The sequence below is a fragment of the Harpegnathos saltator genome, unplaced genomic scaffold (assembly GCF_003227715.2).
Source record: "Harpegnathos saltator strain DR-91 unplaced genomic scaffold, Hsal_v8.6 scaffold457, whole genome shotgun sequence".
Classification (NCBI taxonomy): Eukaryota; Metazoa; Arthropoda; class Insecta; order Hymenoptera; family Formicidae; genus Harpegnathos; species Harpegnathos saltator.
In genome coordinates, this window is record NW_020230269.1 from 187,237 (window position 1) to 208,913 (window position 21,677).

The 21,677-nt window shown below is 35.0% G+C and overlaps 1 protein-coding gene across 1 annotated transcript in view; it reads right to left on the reverse strand.

Moving 5' to 3' along the window:
* Positions 1-238: 238 nt before the first annotated feature.
* Positions 239-21,677, reverse strand: part of LOC105190760 (thioredoxin domain-containing protein 17) — a 45,124-nt gene continuing 23,685 nt past the window's right edge. The window contains exons 4-5 of the mRNA XM_019844890.2: positions 11,773-11,854; positions 239-469 (exon numbers count right to left, since the gene is read on the reverse strand). Coding sequence (XP_019700449.1) covers positions 313-469; positions 11,773-11,854 — 239 coding nt within the window. The 3' untranslated portion in view covers positions 239-312. The remainder of the gene's footprint in view (positions 470-11,772; positions 11,855-21,677) is intronic.

Sequence of the window (21,677 nt, forward strand, 5' to 3'; positions counted from 1 at the left end):
CGTCGGTAACGAGACTAGGCGGTAACAGAATAAAAGAGGAGCAATGTATAAAACTGGTTGTTGGCAAGCATTGACAGAGAAGGAAAAGAAAAACAAGAGAAAAAAAAAAGGAAAAAAAAGAAGACAGACGGATTTGAAAGAAGTCGTGAATTTTTTTATTGTAAAACTCTCTACTATTATATTTTCATTTAATAAAGCGTCCAGTTACTACAATATGTATAAAATTTGTAAGTATATAATGTAGTACATATATTTTACATATATTGTACATTATATTTTCAAATATAATGTACAAAAAGAATATGAAAACGCTCAATCATCTTCATCTGTGAGTAACATATCAATAAGATCTAGTTTCAGCAACTGATCACCTTCTAAACGTTTTTGAGTACCCCATCTTGATAAAGTTGGTAGAACCTTCAACTTAGTAATGAAATTTGTTCTGAATGGGCAGTTCTGATCCTTCCAACTAGAATATCATACATATAAATAATTAAAGCAATAGAATATAAGTTCGAGTTCTAATAATACAATAATATAATTGCTATATTGCTGTGATGTAACGAAATGTAATGTGTAGCATATTACTAAAAGATATTAAAGCTTCTCGTCCTTTTGCCGAGAATTCTGCGTTGACAGTGGAGCCGCAATGTAAGCGGCAGGAATGAAAATTATCTCCAGCGTGTTATATTCATCGTATGGTAAATGTGGAGTAGGTTCTGTTGCATACTACGAGTGGTATAAGATAGACAAAGACGGACAGCGAATCTATGTCTGTCCTTGTCTAACCATCGGATAGCTGACAATCGTAGCGGCTGGCATGAGCCAACGGCAATCTTATCTCTCACGATTAGAGTTTCCAATCCCGGATACAATTTAGGATCCCGGAATTTCGGGATTTTTTTAATTCCATCCCGGGATCCCGGGATTATATATATGTAAAGAAAGAAACAAGGAATATTTACAAATAATAGAATTATTTTATTTATAGAACGTTCATAGACTTTTATGAACATGGGAGCGTCCCAGATGCGCACAGAATGAAACGGACACAGCAAGTTGAATGAATCAGATACAGTGCGGCAGAAATGACCGCACAGTATAAAAAGAAAAGTCGATTCAGCAATAATACACATAAATAGTGCACGTACGATCAGATTTTACTTTTTCTTCACTTTTTCCGAACCCCGTTTCCTATTGTGTCTGTTTCCTGCTGTGTCCGTTTCCTATTGTATCCGATTGTCACTGTGTCCGTTCATTACTGTGTCCGATTTTCACTGTGTCCGTTTCTTACTGCGTCCGTTTCTCACTGTGTCCGACTGCAACAACCGTTTGTCCCTTTCCTTCTGTGTTCGTTTGTTACTGGGTCCATTTTTGACTGTGTCCAATTGTTATTGTGTCCGTTTCTTACTGTGTCCGTTTCTCACTGTGTCCGATTGCAACCATCGTGTGTTTGTTTCCTACTGTGTCCAATTATCACTGTGTCCGATTGCAATCCACCGTGTGTCCGTTTCCTACTGTTTCCGTTTATTACTGTGTCCGATTGTCACTGTGTCCGTTTCTTATTGTGTCCTTTTCCTACTGTCCGTTTGTCACTGTGCCTGATTCATTCAACCTGCTATGTCCGTTTTATTTTGTGCATATCTGGGACTCACTGTATGAACATTATGACAAACAAAAAATAAAATTTCAGTAAAAATGAAAGCAACTTACATTAATGATTGCACTAAAACCGTTACAATGAAAAATTAAAGTTTTTGTAATAAAAATAAAAATAATTATTTCTTCTTTTTCACATTTGAAAAAGCGACTTTAAAAATAATAAAACATAAATTTTGTTAAAAAATATCTGATCGAGGATCCTGGATTCAAGTCTGTGTTGCGCCAGTTTATCCGCGAAATTTAGAATAGAAAACTTCCTTAATATTTAAAATAAATAAAAATAATACATGTAATTAAATTTCAAATATAAATACACACTTCTCTAGCAAATGCTGTAAAACATCAGTAATAAGTAATAATTATTAAAGTAAAAGTTTTGTCAAACGTGAGTATTATATAGACACTAACAAGGGACTTGTCACAACTGTCCGGAACCGATTTGATTCTCCTTCAAATATGTTGTTAAATACAGAAATCTAAAAGACACGTATTTTTTTATATGTGCGAATATTGAGTTTTAAAGGGTGAAACACCCCTTTAAAGAAAAACGGTATTTTTCTTTAGAATCGAATATCTGCTAAACTATAAGCGATAGAAAAAAAACATATAATGAAAATTTAATTGCTTAAAGAATACTTTAAAGTTATATGAACAAAAATTTTTTATTTTTATTTTTTTTAAGGACCCCCACTTAATTTTTTTGCAAAATAAAAAAAGTTTTTTTTACCTAATTAGAGCTTATTTTCTTCCAAATTCAACCATATATGATAAAGTTATGTTACGAGATATCATTCTCGAAAATTAATTATAAACGCTTCCATATATACGCTTATCCGTACTATGTGTATAAGTCATTATCGCCGAAACAATAAGATATATGAAAAATGTTTATGTAAAATTTTTATCTATGTTTTCTATGTATTTATAACTGCATATTGTGTATATTTAGAATTGTAAAATAATTTTTAAATAATTTTAAAAAATTTAAATTAATAAGAATTTTTTAAATATATCCCTAGCTCTCTTATTATTTCTTTAACATTTAATTTCTTCTATAAAAGTTAAAAACAATTTTATTCTAAAATTACCTACTTATAATAAAATTATTTTACAATTGAATCTTGAAAATATACATGTCGCAATAGTTGGCATAAATAATTTATATCTTACGTTAAAAAATTAAGATAAGGTTATGTGAACGTGTTCCAGATAAGTTCTAATTAAATTATTTTACAATTAAATCTTTGCGAAAAAATACATATCGCAATATTTGGCGTAAATAATTTATATCTTACTTTAAAAGATAAGATTATGTATATGTGTTCTAGATAAGTTGATAATATATATTGTTTCATGTAGCAGCATAATTCTCACAGTCAGTATAGTCTTCTCATTGTAATCATATATGTGTAAACTGTTTTTATATGCAATAGAAAGCAAAATTTAACATTTTTGGAAATGATTATCAATCCGCTTAACGTTGTTAGACTTTTATTGGTGTCAATAAATTCAATATATCTAACAGAAACGCCAGTAACTGAAGCAGAAAAGGAATTAAAGGAAAACATACAAAAATTATTGCTGGATGGTGTTTTTCATTATAATGGGTTAGAAGTAACGGAAGAAATATATCTCGATTATGAAGAACCTTATAAATTACATAGTTCTGAAATAATTGAAGATGACGAAGAAGCATGGAATGAAGATAATTTAAATTTTCATCCTCATTGTTCAAATGATGATACAAATTTTGACAGTTTTTATAAAAGACGAGCTGTTGAGTTTTGGCGATATCGAGATATTGATAAAAACAGTAATGACAAAAAAAGGAATCGTCCTTTAAAAGTAGTGCAAAGTAAATTTAGAAGAGTTTCATCTGAACGTCAGTTAAGGCGATGGGAAGAACAAATAAATTCAGGTGGAAATCGTATAGAAAAACTATCTTACATCTCCATATTTACACACAATAAATTTACTGTAGCTGTTGAATCAGGATTCATGGTTCATGATATTCATCTAAAAAGATGGGCTTTACAAGCTCAAGAAGAAATAGGAAATTTAAATCCTATATTTAAAGAATCTCACAGTTGGATAGCAAAATTCAAGAAGTCTCACCGAATTGTTTCAAGAAAAGTTACGAAGTTTATCACTAGAAGAACATTAGAAGATTCTGTTGATTTGCAAAAATCAGAGCTGATTTTCTAGAAACAGTAAAACCTCTTATTGAACAATTTGGATCTGAAAATATTCACAATTCAGATCAAAGTGGTTTCCAATTGGAAATTCATTCTGGAAGATCATTGTCTAACCAGGGAGAAAAGAAAGTAGAACGTGTCATGCAATCTATATCATCAACAACCCATTCATATATGATACAACCAATAATATCCTGTAATGGCAATTTGTTGTCACCTTTATTTATTGTGTTAACAGAAGCTGGTGGTAAATTTGGGCCAAGAGTAGAAGAAAATTTATTTAAATCAGAAAATGTCATTGTAAAAGCATCGAAATCTGGTAAAATGACATCAGGTATTTTCTTTTCTAACCATTTTCTTTAACAAACTTATTTCATTTTATAATTTAATAAGAATTATAAAAACTATTATATCATTTATATTTTTTACAGATCACTTTAAAATGTGGTTAGAAGAAGCTTATTTTGCAAACATTGGTCCTAATAGCGTTCTTCTTATCGATTCATGGACTGGACATTGCTCCAATACTATTTCGGATTTAACCCATCCAGGAACACATATTACTACTATGATAATACCGAAAGAAACTATAGGGAAAATACAACCATTAGATGTTTATGGATTCAGAATTTGGAAAAATTTTGCGAAAAGATTTTCAGATACGGTTTTATTGTTGGAAAGTAATATAAATTTACATGAACGAAATAATGTAATAAAATTGCAATCTTTGATACATAATCAATTATCATCCCCACGATATCAAAACTTATTTAAATATTCGTGGTTTAAAAGTGGTTATACGAATGAAAGACCAGAAGAATTTGAAAATCCGGTAAAATTTAGTTTTGACGGAACACCAACAAAATGTGATATTGAAGGTTGCAATAATATAGCTGTAGTAAGATGTTCTTGGTGCAAGAAATCATTATGCTTAAAACATTTTTTTGTCGAATATCATTATTGTAATGTGTATGAGTAAATAATATAAAATGTAAATAAATTCATTGTGTAAATAACAAATAAACAAAATGTAAGATGTAAGAACAAAAATAATTGTAAGGGAAAAAATTATAAAACGTTATTAAAAAATATAATGTGTAAAGATGAATAACAGATTTGATTATATAACGAAAAGACAGTGTGTGCTGACTGTTAGTATTAGAATGCTACATGAAAAAATTTATACTGTTAACATATCTGGAACACGTACACATAATCTTATCTTAATTTTTTAACGTAAGATATAAATTGTTTATGCCAACTATTGCGACATGTATATTTTCAAGATTCAATTGTATTGTAAAATAATTTTATTATAAGTAGGTAATTTTAGAATAAAATTGTTTTTAACTTTTATAGAAGAAATTAAATGTTAAAGAAGTAATAAGAGGTGGGGATATATTTAAAAAATTCTTATTAATTTAAATTTTTTAAAATTATTTAAAAATTGTTTTACAATTCTAAATATACACAATATGCAGTTATAAATACATAGAAAACATAGATAAAAATTTTACATAAACATTTTTCATATATCTTATTGTTTCGGCGATAATGACTTACATACATAGTACGGATAAGCGTATATATAGAAGCGTTTGTAATTAATTTTCGAGAATGATATCTCGTAACATAACTTTATCATATATGGTTGAATTTGGAAAAAATAAGCTTTAAATTAGGTAAAAAAAAATTTTTTTATTTTGCAAAAAAAATTAAGTGGTGGGGGTTCTTAAAAAAAATAAAAATAAATATTTTTGTTCATATAACTTTAAAGTATTCTTCAAGCGATTAAATTTGCATTACATGTTTTTTTTCTATCGCTTATAGTTTAGCAGATATTCGATTCTAAAGAAAAATACCGTTTTTCTTTAAAGGGGTGTTTCACCCTTTAAAACTCAATATTCGCACATGTAAAAAAATACGTGTCTTTTAGATTTCTGTATTTAACAACATATTTGAAGGAGAATCAAATCGGTTCCGGACAGTTGTGACATGTCCCTTGTAAGCATTAAATTTTGAAGTCCCGAAATCCCAGGATTTGTGATGTTGAACGCCGAGTATTTTCGGGACCAAAAATTTGGCCGGGATCCCGGGATTGGGAACCCTACTCACGATCCATCTCTTATGTGCTCATGTGCTATCCATGCTCATATGCTATCTCCAACGACATATACAAGGTCTGCCAAAAGTTCCGGAACAGCTAATTATTTCAAAAAATAATGATTTTTTAAAACAATGTTTGAAACAAAAGGGCTTAAAAAAGCTATCAGATATTGATAATTGTTTGACTTTGAGAAACGTTATCAAGATTAACATAAAAATCTTAAATGGAACCCCCTATTTTTTGTTACATATTCTTATAGCTGACGTTGAGATATTTCCGAAACACTGGTTACAAATCTTCGTTCCATAAAAACTTTTCCAGTTATGGGACTTGAATGTTAAAATACCACCGGCATTTTAAGCATTAGAGGTTACATGGTCGGATGTACACATCTTTTGTCTGTGTATGTGTGTGTGTCACAGCAGAGATAAGGATCCCACGGTTCGTCACTGCCGTAGTATTTATTGACTCCTAACCCTCTCTGCTGTGTGTGCGTGTGCGTGTGTGTGTGTGTGTGTGTGCGCGCGCGCGGGCGCGCATGTATGTATACGCGTGTGCGTGTGTGCGCGCGCGCGCGCATGTGTGTGTGTGTGTATGTGGTGTGGGTGGGTGTGTTCGTATGTGTGTGCATGTGCATGTGTGCTCAACTAAGAGATCTTTTAGTCATATGACTGATTTTAATGCTATGTGCAATAATTCGGTACACACACACACGCGCGCGCGCGCGCGCACATACGCACGCACACGCATGTACACGCATGCACACGCATACGCACACGCACACACACACACACACAAATAGCGTTTAAGACAAAAATATTAACCTAAAACATGTAAGTAGAAAAAAATTCAAACAAATATAACATAAACATTTAAAATAAAAAAAAACATTTAAAAACTTGAAAAAAACGAAAAATAAACAACAAAGAAAAACAAAAAACCAGTACCCTTATAATGGCCGATACCTTGAGGTGATATAAGGGCTTAAATATTGTTTTATTATCTAAGCAGTTATAAAGCAATATAACAAAATTCTGCTATTTTATACAAATTTAATAGTAAAATATGGAAAATTTTTAAATAATTATGTGCCAAGTGCATAATAATCTTTTTTATTGTAAATCTAATAAATCTTGTAAAGTTTCGACATTTTTGACTTTTATAATAAATGTTATTTTGTTATGTCATGTTATTTTGGGTTTTTAATTTTAAGTTTGATCTCAAATTCATATTTAGCGACTCAAAAACAATTTCAGTGTCAATATTGGGAGTACAAATTAGTTCGGTCCGTTTTTTGTGTTAAAAAATGTATTTATTTCAAAACAAAATGAATGAACAGATCAATTAAAGTATTTTCCATCGCTGGTTACTACTTTCTCCCATTTCTCAGGCAATTTTCGAATTCCATCTCGAAAAAATTACTCGTCTTTTAAGGCAATCCAAGTTTAGAGCCAATTTTCGATTTCTGCGAAAGAAGTTAACTGGTGACCTGCCAAATCGTGCAGCATCCTTTGGAACAACCAGTAATCAGAAAGAGCAATGTCCGGAGAATACGGCGGGTGCGGTAAAACATCCCATTTGAGCGTTTCCAAATATTTTTTTACGACTTTTGCGACATGAGGCCGAGCGTTGTCATGAAGAAGAACTTTATCATGTCTTTGCTCGTATTTCGACCGTTTTTCTCGCAATGCACGGCTCAAACGAATCAATTGTAGCCGATACCGATCGCCCGTAATGGGATCTCCAAGTTTTAGCAGCTCATAGTAAACAACACCCTTTTGGTCCCACCAGATACAGAGCATGATCTTCGAACCATGTATATTCGGCTTTGGTGTTGATGTTGAGGTCGATGGCAACAATTGACGAACTTGGCGTAGTATTTTTTCTTCTTGGGTTGTCGTAGAATATCCACTTCTTATCTCCAGTTACAATCAGATGCAAAAAACCTTGTCTTTATTGCCTTTGAATTAGCTACTCGCAAGTGAAAAATCGCCTTTCAACGTCCCTCGGTTTCAGTTCATAAGGCACCCAATTTCCTTGTTTTTTAATAAATCCCATGTCTCTCAATGTACGGAAACGGCTTGTTGATTCACTCCCAATGATTCTGCAAACTCCTCTTGCGTTTGACTCCGATCTTCTTCGAGTAATGCCTCTAATTCTTTGTCCTCGAATTTTTTTGGCTGTCCAGAGCGAGGCTTGTCTTTGACGCTGAAATCTCCATCCTTGAAACGTCGAAACCATTCCCTACATGATTTATCAGTTGGAGCAGCGTCACCATAAACTTCAACAAGCATTCGATGGGCTTCAGCTGCACTTTTCTTCCAATTAAAGCAGAAAATCAAAACCTCCTGCAAATGTTGCTTGGTTAACACAAAATTCGACATTTTCAACATTGTAAAAAGCAAGGTTTTTGTATGAAACTCAAAACGATATAAACTGAACATTATTGGCAGATGTCTAACCTCTTTGAAACCGCCAAAATCGGCAATCACTATGAACCATTCATAACAGCCGGAGCCATCTTTTGAAAACGGACCAAACTAATTTGTACACCCAATATATCAGGTGTAGTAAAAAGAAATCCATTATTTTTCCAATAGATGGCTTTAGTTATCTATATCTCGCGTTGTATAAGTCCGATCGGGTTCCATTAGATGGCGTTAGAAAGATGAGATTTCGTATTAAAAAAACTTTTCTGACAGTTTTGTGATTAGTTGACTCAGTTTTGTTTGAGCGCGCGTCAAAGATGGACACTAGCAAAGAGAAAATACGCTATATTTTACAGTTTTTCTTCGATAAAGGCGAAAACGCAAGCCAGGCAGCTGAAAATGTGAATAGTGTTTATGGTCCTGATACTGTAACAGCCAATCACGCGCAATTTTGGTTTCGTTGATTCCGTTCCGGTAATTTCGATGTCAAAGATGCACCACGCACTGGAAGGCCAATTGTCGAAAATATCGATAAAATCATGGACATTGTCGAGTCCGACCGTCATGTAAGCACTGTTTCGATTGCCCAAGAGCTAAAGATTGCACAAAAACCGTTTGGAACCATTTGAATAAGGCTGGATACAAAAAGAAGCTCGATGTATGGGTGCCACACGAGTTAACGCAAAAAAACCTCATGGACCGAATTTCCATTTGCGAATCGCTGCTGAATCGCAACAAAATCGACCCATTTCTGAAGCGGTTGGTCACTGGTGATGAAAAGTGGATCACTTACGACAACGTCAAGCGAAAACGGTCGTGGTCGAATCGCGGTGAGCCGGCGGAAACGTTGGCCAAGCCAGGATTGACGGCCAGGAAGGTTTTGCTGTGTGTTTGGTGGGATTGGCAGGGAATTATCTACTATGAGCTGCTCCCCTACGGCAAAACTCTTAACTCGGAACTGTACTGTCAACAATTGGACCGTCTGAAGGAAGCAATCGCCCAGAAGCGGCCAGCTTTGGCCAATAGGAGAGGAATTGTGTTCCATCAGGACAACGCCAGGCCACACACATCGATAGTGACTCGCCAGAAGCTCCGGGAGCTTGGTTGGGAGGTTCTTATGCATCCACCTTATAGTCCGGACCTGGCACCAAGTGATTACCATCTGTTCCTGTACATGGCGAACAATTTTGCTGGTGAAAAATTCGCTTCAAGAGAGGCTTGTGAAAATCGACTGTCTCAATTTTTTGCCAATAGGGACGAAGGCTTCTATGAGAGAGGCATAATGAAATTACCTTCAAAATGGCAACAAGTTACGAACAAAACGGCGCATATTTGACCTAAATCGGATCATTCTAACTATGGTAATTAAAGCCTTCAATTTCATGCAAAAATAATGGATTTCTTTTTACTACACCTGATATTTAATATTATAAGAGAAAAGTATCGACAGGAATTTAATATTTTCGTCACTCATTTTCTATCCGCCATTTTGAATTTCAGCTTTTTTCATCAATGCCGCAGTACTACGTTGTAGAGCAATGTTTCATGAGTAACTTAAAAAAAAAATTTTTGAAATCGGTTGAAAACTGTACTGTCGGTAGATTTTTGTCTAAAATATAAGTCTCTCTTCCCACTCTGCGACGACAGGTACACGACGGGGCGAGCCGATCGACCGAACGTACCGACACCGCGAGAGACGCGCGTCAGGAATGCGCCATCCGACGGAGGGGCGAACCGCGAGCGATCGTGGGTGAGACGCGCGCAGGTCACGGCGTTACAGTTTACAACCAAAAAACTGTGTTCTGTTACTTCAGAACAAAATGACAGGCTACCAAGCTTCGAAAAAGCATGCATTATTGCATGTTGTTTCATTTTCAATCAAGATTTAACACAACAGTTACAACAACAAAAATTGTGATTATTGCGAACTTTTTGAAAATTAATAAGTGTCAACGTCATGGTTCAGAAAATTTGCCAGTGACGATTTTGGCTTATCTGATAATGTTTGAAATGGGTGAGTTCCTAAATTCGATGCTTTAAAAACACTTAAAAACTTAAGTCGAATTCAAAATTGACTATGTAAAAAATGACTGACACACTTGGAGTACTTAGTTGACAATGCAAAGATACTTTGATAAAATCGGAAAGATATATGGGCAAAGCATTTGAGTTCCACAGCACTTGTCGAGTATAAATAAAGAACAACGATGAAAAATTTGCTTATCATTATTAATTACAAGAAAAAATTGTCCATTTCTTAGCATAATGGTCACTGGTAACGACAAATTGATATTATAGAACAACTTGAAGCGCTCCAGTCAATGGTTTTCTCTCAACCAATCAGCTATACCCATATCTAAGCCGGGCCTAATATTGCAAAAGGTCCTATTGTGCGTTTTTTGGGATTGTATTGGCATAATTCATTTCGAATTGCTCAAACCAAGTGAAACAGTCACCTCTGATATCTATTATCAACAACTAATATAGATGCATAATGATTTCTTAAATAAACTTCCGGCTCTAATCAACAGAAAAAGGGTCATTGCAACATAATAATGTTAGACCTCATACAGTAAAAATAATTCAAGAAAAGATAAAGCAGTTTGATAGAAATGTTTTATCGCACCCGCCGATATTCATCCGATATTGTGCCATTGAAGTATTATTTGTTTCGATCTATGGAACATTCTTTCTAAAATAAAGTTTCAAAATATCCGTAATGTTCAAGTTCATTTCGAATCAAATTTTTCATTACAGCCAGCACAGTTTTGTAAAAGAGGAATCCAAAATTTACCAAAGAGAGGACAAACGGTCGTGGATAATGATAGAGACTATATAATTGATTAAACAAATAATAAAAAAGATTTGGACTTATATACATGTTTAACTTCGAAATAATTAATTGCTTTTGGTATCCCTAATATGAATCATTACTGGTTTTGACATGTCTTTTTTTGCTGCCCATGTATGGATCATTACTAGTGAGCTGCTTATATTGTTGTAAGTTATATTGTTGTTATATTGCTATAATCAATACATAACAAAACGACATAACAGCTTTAATACAGTTATAATGTTATTATAAAGGAAACTTAATTAACTTCAATATGAATAAATAATAACAGCAATTATATTATGTATGTCATATAATAATTGTTTTTATATTTATTTTATGTTTGCTGGATTGTTAAGAAATAACTAGTTATATTTGGTTTCATTAATCTAAAGAATTTTTTTTTCATTGATCTAAGAAAAAATATTTTTTTTATATTATTGCAAATATTGCAAATAACAGTTTACAAATACTGCTATCGATATTCGTGATAATTTTAATGAAATTATCAATAATATAAATATAAAAATATATTTCACTACTTACAATGGCCTATCTCCAACTTCCACTATCACTAATTGCGTATTTGCAGATGCTGTTTCAAAAGCCTTCTCAATGAATGGTTCAGCTGAAATAAGATAAAGTTAGTATATATAGATATCAACACTCATTAATATAACTATTGCATATAATTGTTGTATAAACTAAACTTCGACTCGATTCCTGAATTGTTTTGCTAGTTCTATTCCAAATAAAATTTTCAAATTTCTCATTTTTTATATTATAAACCAAAATATCATATATGAGTAGATGGTTTTTTTGAATTTGAATTGCAATCTAATTACACATAATTGCACTATATCTCAACCGTATACAGGGTGAGGGGTTATAAGTTTACAACCCGAAGTGTGAAAGTAGATTGGGTTAAGACAAACATAAAAGTCCCATACCGTTTTGCGAGATTCGCAATAATTATCGAGTTATTAATGACAGAAATCTGAGGACTGGGAGCGCGCCGACATAGATGATTGGAGAAGCGTTGCAGCTGCTCAGGCCACAGCGCGGCCCACTCGACCCAGTAACTGTTGGCGGCGTGCGGCAAGACATAGGTCCGGTGAGATAAAACAACGAACGCGTTGTTTTTCCCCTTGCTGCGCACCGGCAACAGTTGTTGGATCGATTGGGCCGCGCTGTAGCCTGAGCAGCTGCAACGCTTTTCCAATCATCTATGCCGGAGCATTCCCACTTTTCAGATTTCTGTCATTAATAACTCGATAATTATTGCGAATCTCGCAAAACGGTATGGGACTTTTATGTTTGTCTTAACCCAATCTACCTTCACACTTCGGATTGTAAACTTACAACCACCCACACTGTACATCGCCGTATTCGCTTAAGCAAATTTCCAGTGCATATATTGGTTAATTCTACAATGATTATACTACACAAGTATTATAACTATATACGTATGATAACACACATATTTAAGTTAGCACATATTTACGATAGCATACAGTGTCCCATTTAAAAATTTCCATGTAAATATCTCTGAATGATCAAATTTTCAGAAATGAATTTTCAGAATAAAAAAATGTTTCAGATAAAAGTTGTTGAGTTCAGAGAGAGTCATCTGATGACAACCTTGACCTTGACCTTGGAGCTCATTTTGAAGGTTACTTGAAGGTCAACTTTGTTTTTTTAATGGAAACCGCTATTTTCTACTGCAGATTTGTATTCTACATAAAAAAATTAAGAAAGCTTTATTCTTCATGTTTTTTCAATATTCCGCCTCCATCAAGCTGAAAATGCTGTTTAAACATCGCTAAAATGATTTTTTCAAGAAATGTTTTCGACCTCTTACAAGTAACACTAACAACTATCACTTACCGATTCCAATAAAATTTGGCATGAACGTAGAACATTGAAAAATATTGAACACGTGTTTTTTTATATCGGCTGACAACGCATTTTAAGGGTGGAAATCACCTCTTGATCCCTGAACCTAAAAGCACTATTTCAACCCTTTGTACATATTACATGTGATTTCCGCCAAACTTGTCTTCCATTGAACTAGTCAGTAAGGGGTTTTTAGAGTCGCCGATTACGAATCTGGAGATAAAATTATAAAATTCAAGATGGCGAACCGAAATTATAAAAAGATAGCTGATTCAAATCAACTTTGGTATTTGCAGGTTTTTGCCTCTAATTACGAATCTGGAGACAAAATTACAAAATTCAAGATGCGGAATATGGCAGATAGCGGAATATGACGCAATATGACAGATCGAAATTGTACCAGTGAAGGAGGATATTGTCTCAGGCAATTACATTTACTGAATTTAACAATGAATCGGTATTCAAAATTGACCTGTCGCGTCAATTTTTTTCAAATTAGGAAGTTGGTCTTCCAAAAGATTATCTGTCAGTATCCGAGCGGAATATGTAATGATATTCTGACATATCTTAATAAGATATAGATATAGACGGGAGGGAATGCAGGCGTAGTTCCCCTGACTCCCCCCACCACAGTCCGAGCGGTAGGCACCTCGCAGGGGTTTTAGTCGGTAGAAGTCCAACATAACCCCCGCTCTCCCCAAGGGGCGGGGGTATCAATGAGGATTTCCCCTGCGTGACCAAAAAAAAAGATATAGATATAGATATCTTGATCTCTTGTGCCTTACATTTATTCATTTATTTATATATTAGGTGTACAAATGAATAATCCAATTTTTTTCAGCTACATTCAAAGTTTATTTTAAAAGAAAATAAATTAAATTGTTCAATCAAAGTATTCGCCGTTACTTCCTATAACTTTAAGCCATCTTTCAGGCAGCTGATGAATTTCATCTCGGAAAAATGTTACGTCTTTGGACACGATAAAGTCGTCAAGCTATTTTCGGATCTCATCCACTGATTGGAAGTGCATATCGGACAAGGCGTCGACCGGAACAAGTGATAATCGGATGGAGCAATGTCTGGTGAATACGCCGGGTGTTGCAAGACGTCCCAGTCAAGACTCATTATGGTTTTATATTGGAAGCAATGTGTAGCCTGGCGTTGTTATGCAACAATTTCACTGGACGTTCTCCTTTGCCAGTATACGGGCGTTTTCGTTCCAATTCTTGACTCAAGCAGATTAATTGACGTTGGTAGCAGTCCGCAGTAACTGCCGGGTTTCACCCGGTTCCAACAACTCATAATAAAGCACGCCCTTGATATCCCACTAAATGCAGAGAAGAACCTTCTTTCCGAAGCGATTGGGTTTTGCGACCGATTTTGATGATTCACCGGGATTTACCCATGACTTTCTGCATTTCGGATTGTCATAGAGTATCCATTTCTTATCGCCCGTAACGATTTTCCACAAGAAAGACTTTTGACGCTGCTTATTGAGAAGAGAAAGACACGCTGCCACTCGTTTATTTTTGTTGGTTTCAGTGAGTTCATGCGGAATCCATTTTCCTTCTTTCTGGATCCTTCCCATCTCATGTAGGAGTTTGGAAATCGTTTGCTGCGTTGCTCCCAACTATTCTGCAAGCTCTTTTTGTGTTTGTGCCGAATTCTCAGCGAGCAGTTGTTCCAAATCATCATTATCGCACTTCGGAGCCTTCAGGGCGTTGTTTGTCGATTAGACTAAAATTACCGCTTTTAAACTGCTTAAACCAAAATACGCACACATCGTACGATACAACACCTTCGCCGAGAAAGGAACAAATCGATTCGCACGCTCTTGCAGCATTTTTTCCTTGTTGGAATTCGTAAAGAATGCAATGTCGGATATGCACCTAATTTGTTGCCATTTTCGACTGTACTGAACTGAATACTTTTGAAGGTTATGTTGCGCTTTTCGCCAAACTATATGTTCTTTTTAATAGCTGTATGTCAACATTGCATAATCACAAAAGAGCAGGAAAACCTATTCAATTTAAAATTGATTTCATAACTGCTTAAAATAATTTGGATTATTCATTTGTACACCTAATATTTATTCACATTCATTCATATTATTTATTTAAATTCTGGACTTGAACAAAAAATCTATTAATGTTCAAAACGTTAATCTTAACGTCCAGAAAATTTATATAATTAACCGCTTAGCTGTCAGTGATACATACCAGGTGTACAAGTATGAAGTGCGGATTTGAGACAACAGATGGTGCGCCAATGCAGCGTGGAGTATAAAAATTTTACGTATATGCCATTTTGTTGTGTCATCAACAAGAGTCAACGCTCACAAGTGATAAGTTGAAAAAGTGTTTGCATAGTATCGTTTTGCTGTGTTCAATATGTCGAACTTTGTGCCAAATAAAGAGCATTCGCGGACAGCATTAATTTTTTGTTTTCATTTGAAGAAAACTGCTGCTGAATCATACCGATTACTTCGAGAAGCCTATGATGAACATGCTCCATCGCAAGATATGTGTGAACGATGGTTTCGACATTTCAAAAGTGGTGATTTCGATGTTGCAGACAAGGAACACGGAAAACCGCCAAAAAAGTACGAAGATGTGGAATTGCAAGCATTATTGGACGAAGACGATTCACAAACACAAAAACAACTCGCAGAGCAATTGAACGTTAGTCAACAAGCTGTTTCCAATCGTCTACGAGAGATGGGAAAGATTCAGAAAGTCAGCAGATAGGTACCACATGAACTGAACGAGAGGCAGATGGAAAGGCGCAAAACCACATCTGAAATGTTGCTCGAACGATACAAAAGAAAGTCGTTTTTACATCGTATCGTTACTGGGGATGAAAGTGGATATATTTTGTGAATCCCAAGCGCAAAAAATCATGAGTAAACCCAGGCACACCATCCACATCAACCGCAAGACCGAATCGCTTTGGTAGGAAAACGATGCTCTGTGTTTGGTGGGACCAGAAAGGTGTTGTCTATTATGAGCTGTTACAGCCTGGTGAAACGGTTAATACCAAACGCTACCAACAACAATTGATCGACTTGAACCGTTCGCTACTCGCAAAACGACCAGAATATCGACAAAGGCAACACAAGGTAATTTTCCTCCATGACAATGCTCCATCACATACGGCAAAACCGATTCGTGACACGTTGGAAGCACTCAACTGGGAAGTGCTACCCCATGCGGTTTACTCACCAGACTTGGCTCCTTCCGATTACCACTTGTTTGCATCGATGGGCCACGCACTTGCTGAGTAGCGCTTTGATTCATTCGAAGATGTGAAAAAATGGATCGATGAATGGTTCGCGGCAAAAGGGGAAGATTTTTACTGGCATGGTATCCACAAATTACCCGAAAGATAGGAAAAATATGTAACTAGCAATGGAGCATATTTTGAATAAACCACTTTTTATCATTCTTCCGAATTTAACGTTTTTCTTTGGAAAAAAATCCGCATTTCATACTTGTACACCTGGTATATGGTCAAATAAAACTCGTGCCACTTTTGCTTTATGATACATACAGGGTGGGCCACCAAAAACAAAACAGGCGTATTTTTTCGTATTTAACTTAATTAATTCGAAAAACGCTCAGACACGTCAACTTTAGTTTCAAAGAGGACACGTTAATTGGCTATTTTCGTTCACCAAACTTCAACCCTATAAAATAAATTAATTTCACCATAAAAATTTTAAATGGCAAGTGGGATCTAGCAACATATCATTTGAAAGCGCGTGAAATTCCCTTTACAATAATGTTTTATTTTTTGAATTCCGATTATTTTGTCCCAGAAAAATATGCTCCAAAGAAATAAGAAATTTACAAAACTAGCAACTTACGTGTCAATTAGCTGGTGGAACTACAAATGCCATACATAAAGAAATGTACGCATGATACAAATGAAATGACATTGTAAAGGGTGTCCCAAAATTCGCAAGAAGTAATTTTGATAGAAAACAGTTTTATAATTAAAAATTGTAAATTCTTTATTGATTCATAAAGTATACAGTATAGGGTTATGTATGAAATAGTATATATATCGGGTAAATGGCCTTCACGGTTTTGCTGGCACATATGCACTCTTTTATTTTCCATGACCGTTTTGCATAAATGTGGCTGAATTTCGTTGATACAGCGCTCAATTTCCTCTTTCAAAGCGTGGGTGGTCGTGGGCTTGTTGGCATAAACCTTAGACTTCAAAAAACCCTAAACAAAAAATCCAACGGCGTTAAATCGCATGATCTGGACGGCCAAATCTGATCACCAAAACGGGAAATTACACGACCAGGAAATAACTCATGCAGTAATTGAATTGTTTCTCGGGCTGTATGGCATATGGCACCGTCTTGTTGAAACCACATGTCATCCATATCCATATCTTGCAATTTAGGCAAAAACTGGTTTATCATATCGCGATAGCGAGCACCATTAACTGTTATTGCCTGACCAGCCGCATTTTCGAAGAAGAATGGTCCGATGATGCCTCCAGCCCAAAATCCGCACCAAACAGTGACACGTTGTGGATGCATTTGTTTCTCAACAATCACTCGTGGATTTTCTGAACCCCAAATGCGACAATTTTGTCGATTAACCAAGCCATCAAGATGAAAATGAGCCTCATCGCTGAAGATGATTTTGTTCGAAAAATCAGCATCCACTTGTTCCATAATCTATTCAACGAACTCTCTTCGCTGTGGCCGTTTACCCGATATGCTATTCCACACATAACCTTATACTGTATATTTTATGAATCAATAAAAAATTTACAATTTTTAATTATAAACCTGTGTTTTCTATCAAAATTACTTCTTGCGTGAATTTTGGGACACCCTTTATGTTTCTCCTGTTTGCAAACAAAGCATTTGTGCCTTTTAAATGTGAATGGTTAATTAACAGTCTAACTAACAGTCTAAATAACAGTCTGTGCCTGTATCGATAAGCAACACATCATTTGTAGTTTTCGTTACTTGTACAAATCAAATAATGGTTTACTCGATTGCGGAGAGGATTGAACTAATTGAAGTTTTCTTTCGTAACAATGAATGTGCTAATAGGACAGTCGAATTATTCAATTAACATCATGCACATAAGCATGTTAATCGAAAATATGTCTTGGAGTTAGTGAGGACATTTCGGGAGACCGGTTCTGTATCCAATAAAAAGCGAAAAGCTCAAAACCCGGTAAGAAATGAAACGGTGGAAGAGGCGATACTGGGTCACGTCAATCCTACGTTGAGTACAAGGCAATTGACTGCTGCATCGGTTAGTCGGACCAGTATTCGACGGATTTTAAAACATCACAAGTTCCATCCATACAAAATTCAATTGTCACAGCAAATCAATGAAGACGACTTTGATCGTCGTTTAAAATTTTGTGAGATTATAAGTCCACGAGCGGTTAACAATCCAAATTTCCTTTTCAATGTCTGTTTCTGCGATGAAAGCACTTTTTATCTAAATGGCATAGTCAATTGCCGTAATTGTCGCTATTGGGCAGATTCTAATCCGAGAATACTTCACGAAGTACATACCCAACACCCAGAAAAATTAAATGTTTGGGTTGGTATTTTTAGTCGAATCGTTGGTCCATTATTTTTCTTTATAATTTGACCGCAGAGATGTATTTGGAATTATTGGAAGACATCATTGATCCAATGTTAACTGATATTATCGAGAATGATGAGCATTACTTTGAAGATCAATTGGTACTCCAACAAGACGGAACTCCTCCGCATTATGCACTGTGTTTACGCGATCGCGTTCTCCGTTCAGAAGTTGACCGCTCTGCAGAAATTCCGGTATCGCTCAGAACTGAGCAACGAGGTCGATGGACCGTTCGAAATCCGTTTCAACTGTTTAATGTTCAACAAAACTTTAAGCACGCTAGAACCGGGTGACCGCTGGCCCGGCGGGCCGGTATCGACAGAGCGAGAGACGAGGCCGCAATTACAAAACAAAAAAAAACGATTACGAAAACGATAAAACGGATGAATTCCGGCACGGAATGCAAGAACGGCGCTACAACTTCGCAAGGTTGCGATCGTCGTACGAAAACCTGACCCGCAGAGTCAGGCATCGAGAAAACCCACAACGCACAAGATGGGCTCGATTGCCGGTTAGAAGCGCACAGGCCGAATCCCAGCGCGATTAGCCATTATATTCACGGCGTGATCTCAGCGGTCGAACCTTCGAGAAACAGGCAAATGTGTCGTAACGAGACCAAGATAAACATAATTCAAAATATACAGATCCACCGAGTTGGATCGCCAGCGATTGTTCGTCTGTTTATATTTGGTTGGAATTGATAGCTGTGACAAGATTTCAATAAACGACTATCGTAACCGACAGCCGAGAATACCCGGCCAAGTAGCAAGGATTCGGTCGAATTTTAAGACTGAACTTCATAGAGTTCCCGAACACACTGTCTATTCAAATCAAAGTATTTGAATCAAAGATTTCCAGGTAAATGGACTGGAAGGAGAGGCCCTATTGAATGGCCCGCACGATCTCCAGATTTATCTCCGCTAGATTTCTTTTTGTGGGGTCACTTAAAGAGTAAAATTTATGCATCTCAGCCAGCTTCGTTAACAGATTTACGACAATGTATCGTCAACGAATACCGTCAAATCACTCCATAAATGTTCCAGAATGTGCGACAACGTTTTGACCAAAATCTTTATTATTGTATGGAAGCTGGTGGTGGTCATATCCAATTTACTATGTTGATACGTAAGTTGCTAGTTTAGTAAATTTCTTATTTCTTTGGAGCATATTTTCTCGAGAAAAAATGATTGGAATTAAAAAAATAAAACATTATTGTGAAGGGAATTTAACGCGCTTTCAAATGATATGTTGCTAGATACCACTTGCCACTTAAAATTTTTATGGTGAAATTAATTTATCTTATAGGGTTGAAGTGAACGAAAATAGTCAATTAACATGTCCCCCTTAAAACTGAAATTGACGTGTCTGAGCGCTTTTCGAATTAATTAAGTTAAATACCAAAAACACGCTTATTTCGTTTTCGGTGGCCCATCTTGTATGAGCATCTTGAAAAGAACATTTATACTATTGTGATTTGATTGTGCTTTGGTATTTATATGTTTTTGGAATCGCTGAATCCGAATCTGATGTCAGATTTCCAAAATTCAAAATGACGGACCCAATATGGTGGTCGAAAATTCGAAATCTTAAAATAAAACATATTTATACTATTACAATTTGATTGTGCTTTGGTATTTATATGTTTCTGGGGTTGCTGAATCCGAATCTGATATCAGATTTCAAAAATTCAAAATGGCGGTTCCAATATGGTGTACCAAAACGCAAAAAGTTATTTTTTTAATAATATCCGATACTCTGGGATTTTTGAGATCGCCGAATCCGAATCTGATGTCAAATTTTCAAAATGCAAAATGGCGGATTCAATATGACGGTTGAAAATTCGAAAAATACTTGGATTTCTATAAAAATTGGTATCTCGGGGTTTATTGAAGTCGCTGAATATAAATCTAATAACGATATTCTAAAATTTCAAAATGGCGCATTCAGTATAGCAAATCGAAATTCGAAAAAATAGTTAAAATACATAAAAAATAAGTTTTCTCAACTGCTCCTAAATCCCGCTCTTTGCCGTACCCAGAACAACCATCACAAAACGAGGACGTGGCGGTTTTTGACTACGTTTTTCTCATATTTTTTTGTGTTCTTAATGTTTTTATCTTTTTACATTTTTAATATTTTTCATTATTAATTTTTTAATTTTTTTGTATTTTTAATTTTTTATATTTTTAATGCTTTTGTGTATATTAACCTTTGTATTTTATGTATTTTAATATTTTTCATTTAAAAATGTTTTATCCTTTTCTTTCCTTCAAGATTTCTTTTTTAGTTTTGTTTCATGTGCCACAATGGATGCGTCATTTTGAATTTTCAGAATATGGTTTTAGATTTATATTGTCATTTCAATAAACCACAAGATACCAATTTTTATAAAAATTCAATGATTTTTCATCTGCCATTTTCAATTCGCCGTTCTGAATTTTAAAAATCTGATAAGATTCGGATTCAGCGATTTGACAAACCCCGAATATCGGGTATCATTAAAATAAAATAAGCTTTTGCATTTTAGTCTACCATATTGGATCCGCCATTCTGAATTTTGAAAATCTGACATCAGATTCGGGTTCGGCAACTTCAACAACCCTCGAGTGTCGGGTATCATTCAAATAAAATAACTTTTTATTTTAGTCCGCCATATTGGATCCGCCATTTTGAATTTCAGAAATCTGATTTCATTTTCGGATTCAGCAACCCTAAAAACAGTTCTAATGAAATTTGGATATAGCTTAAAAAAAAATCCAACACTTTTGGCACGAAAAGTTATTTTTCGCTCAACTGCTAAGCGATTAATATCCTTAAAAGTTTACAATAAACCTTCTTAAAAATTTTACAAGTAAAACACATTAAAATAATAATAATAATAATAATAATAATAATAATAAAGTTCGACAAACGAATTGTATTTTG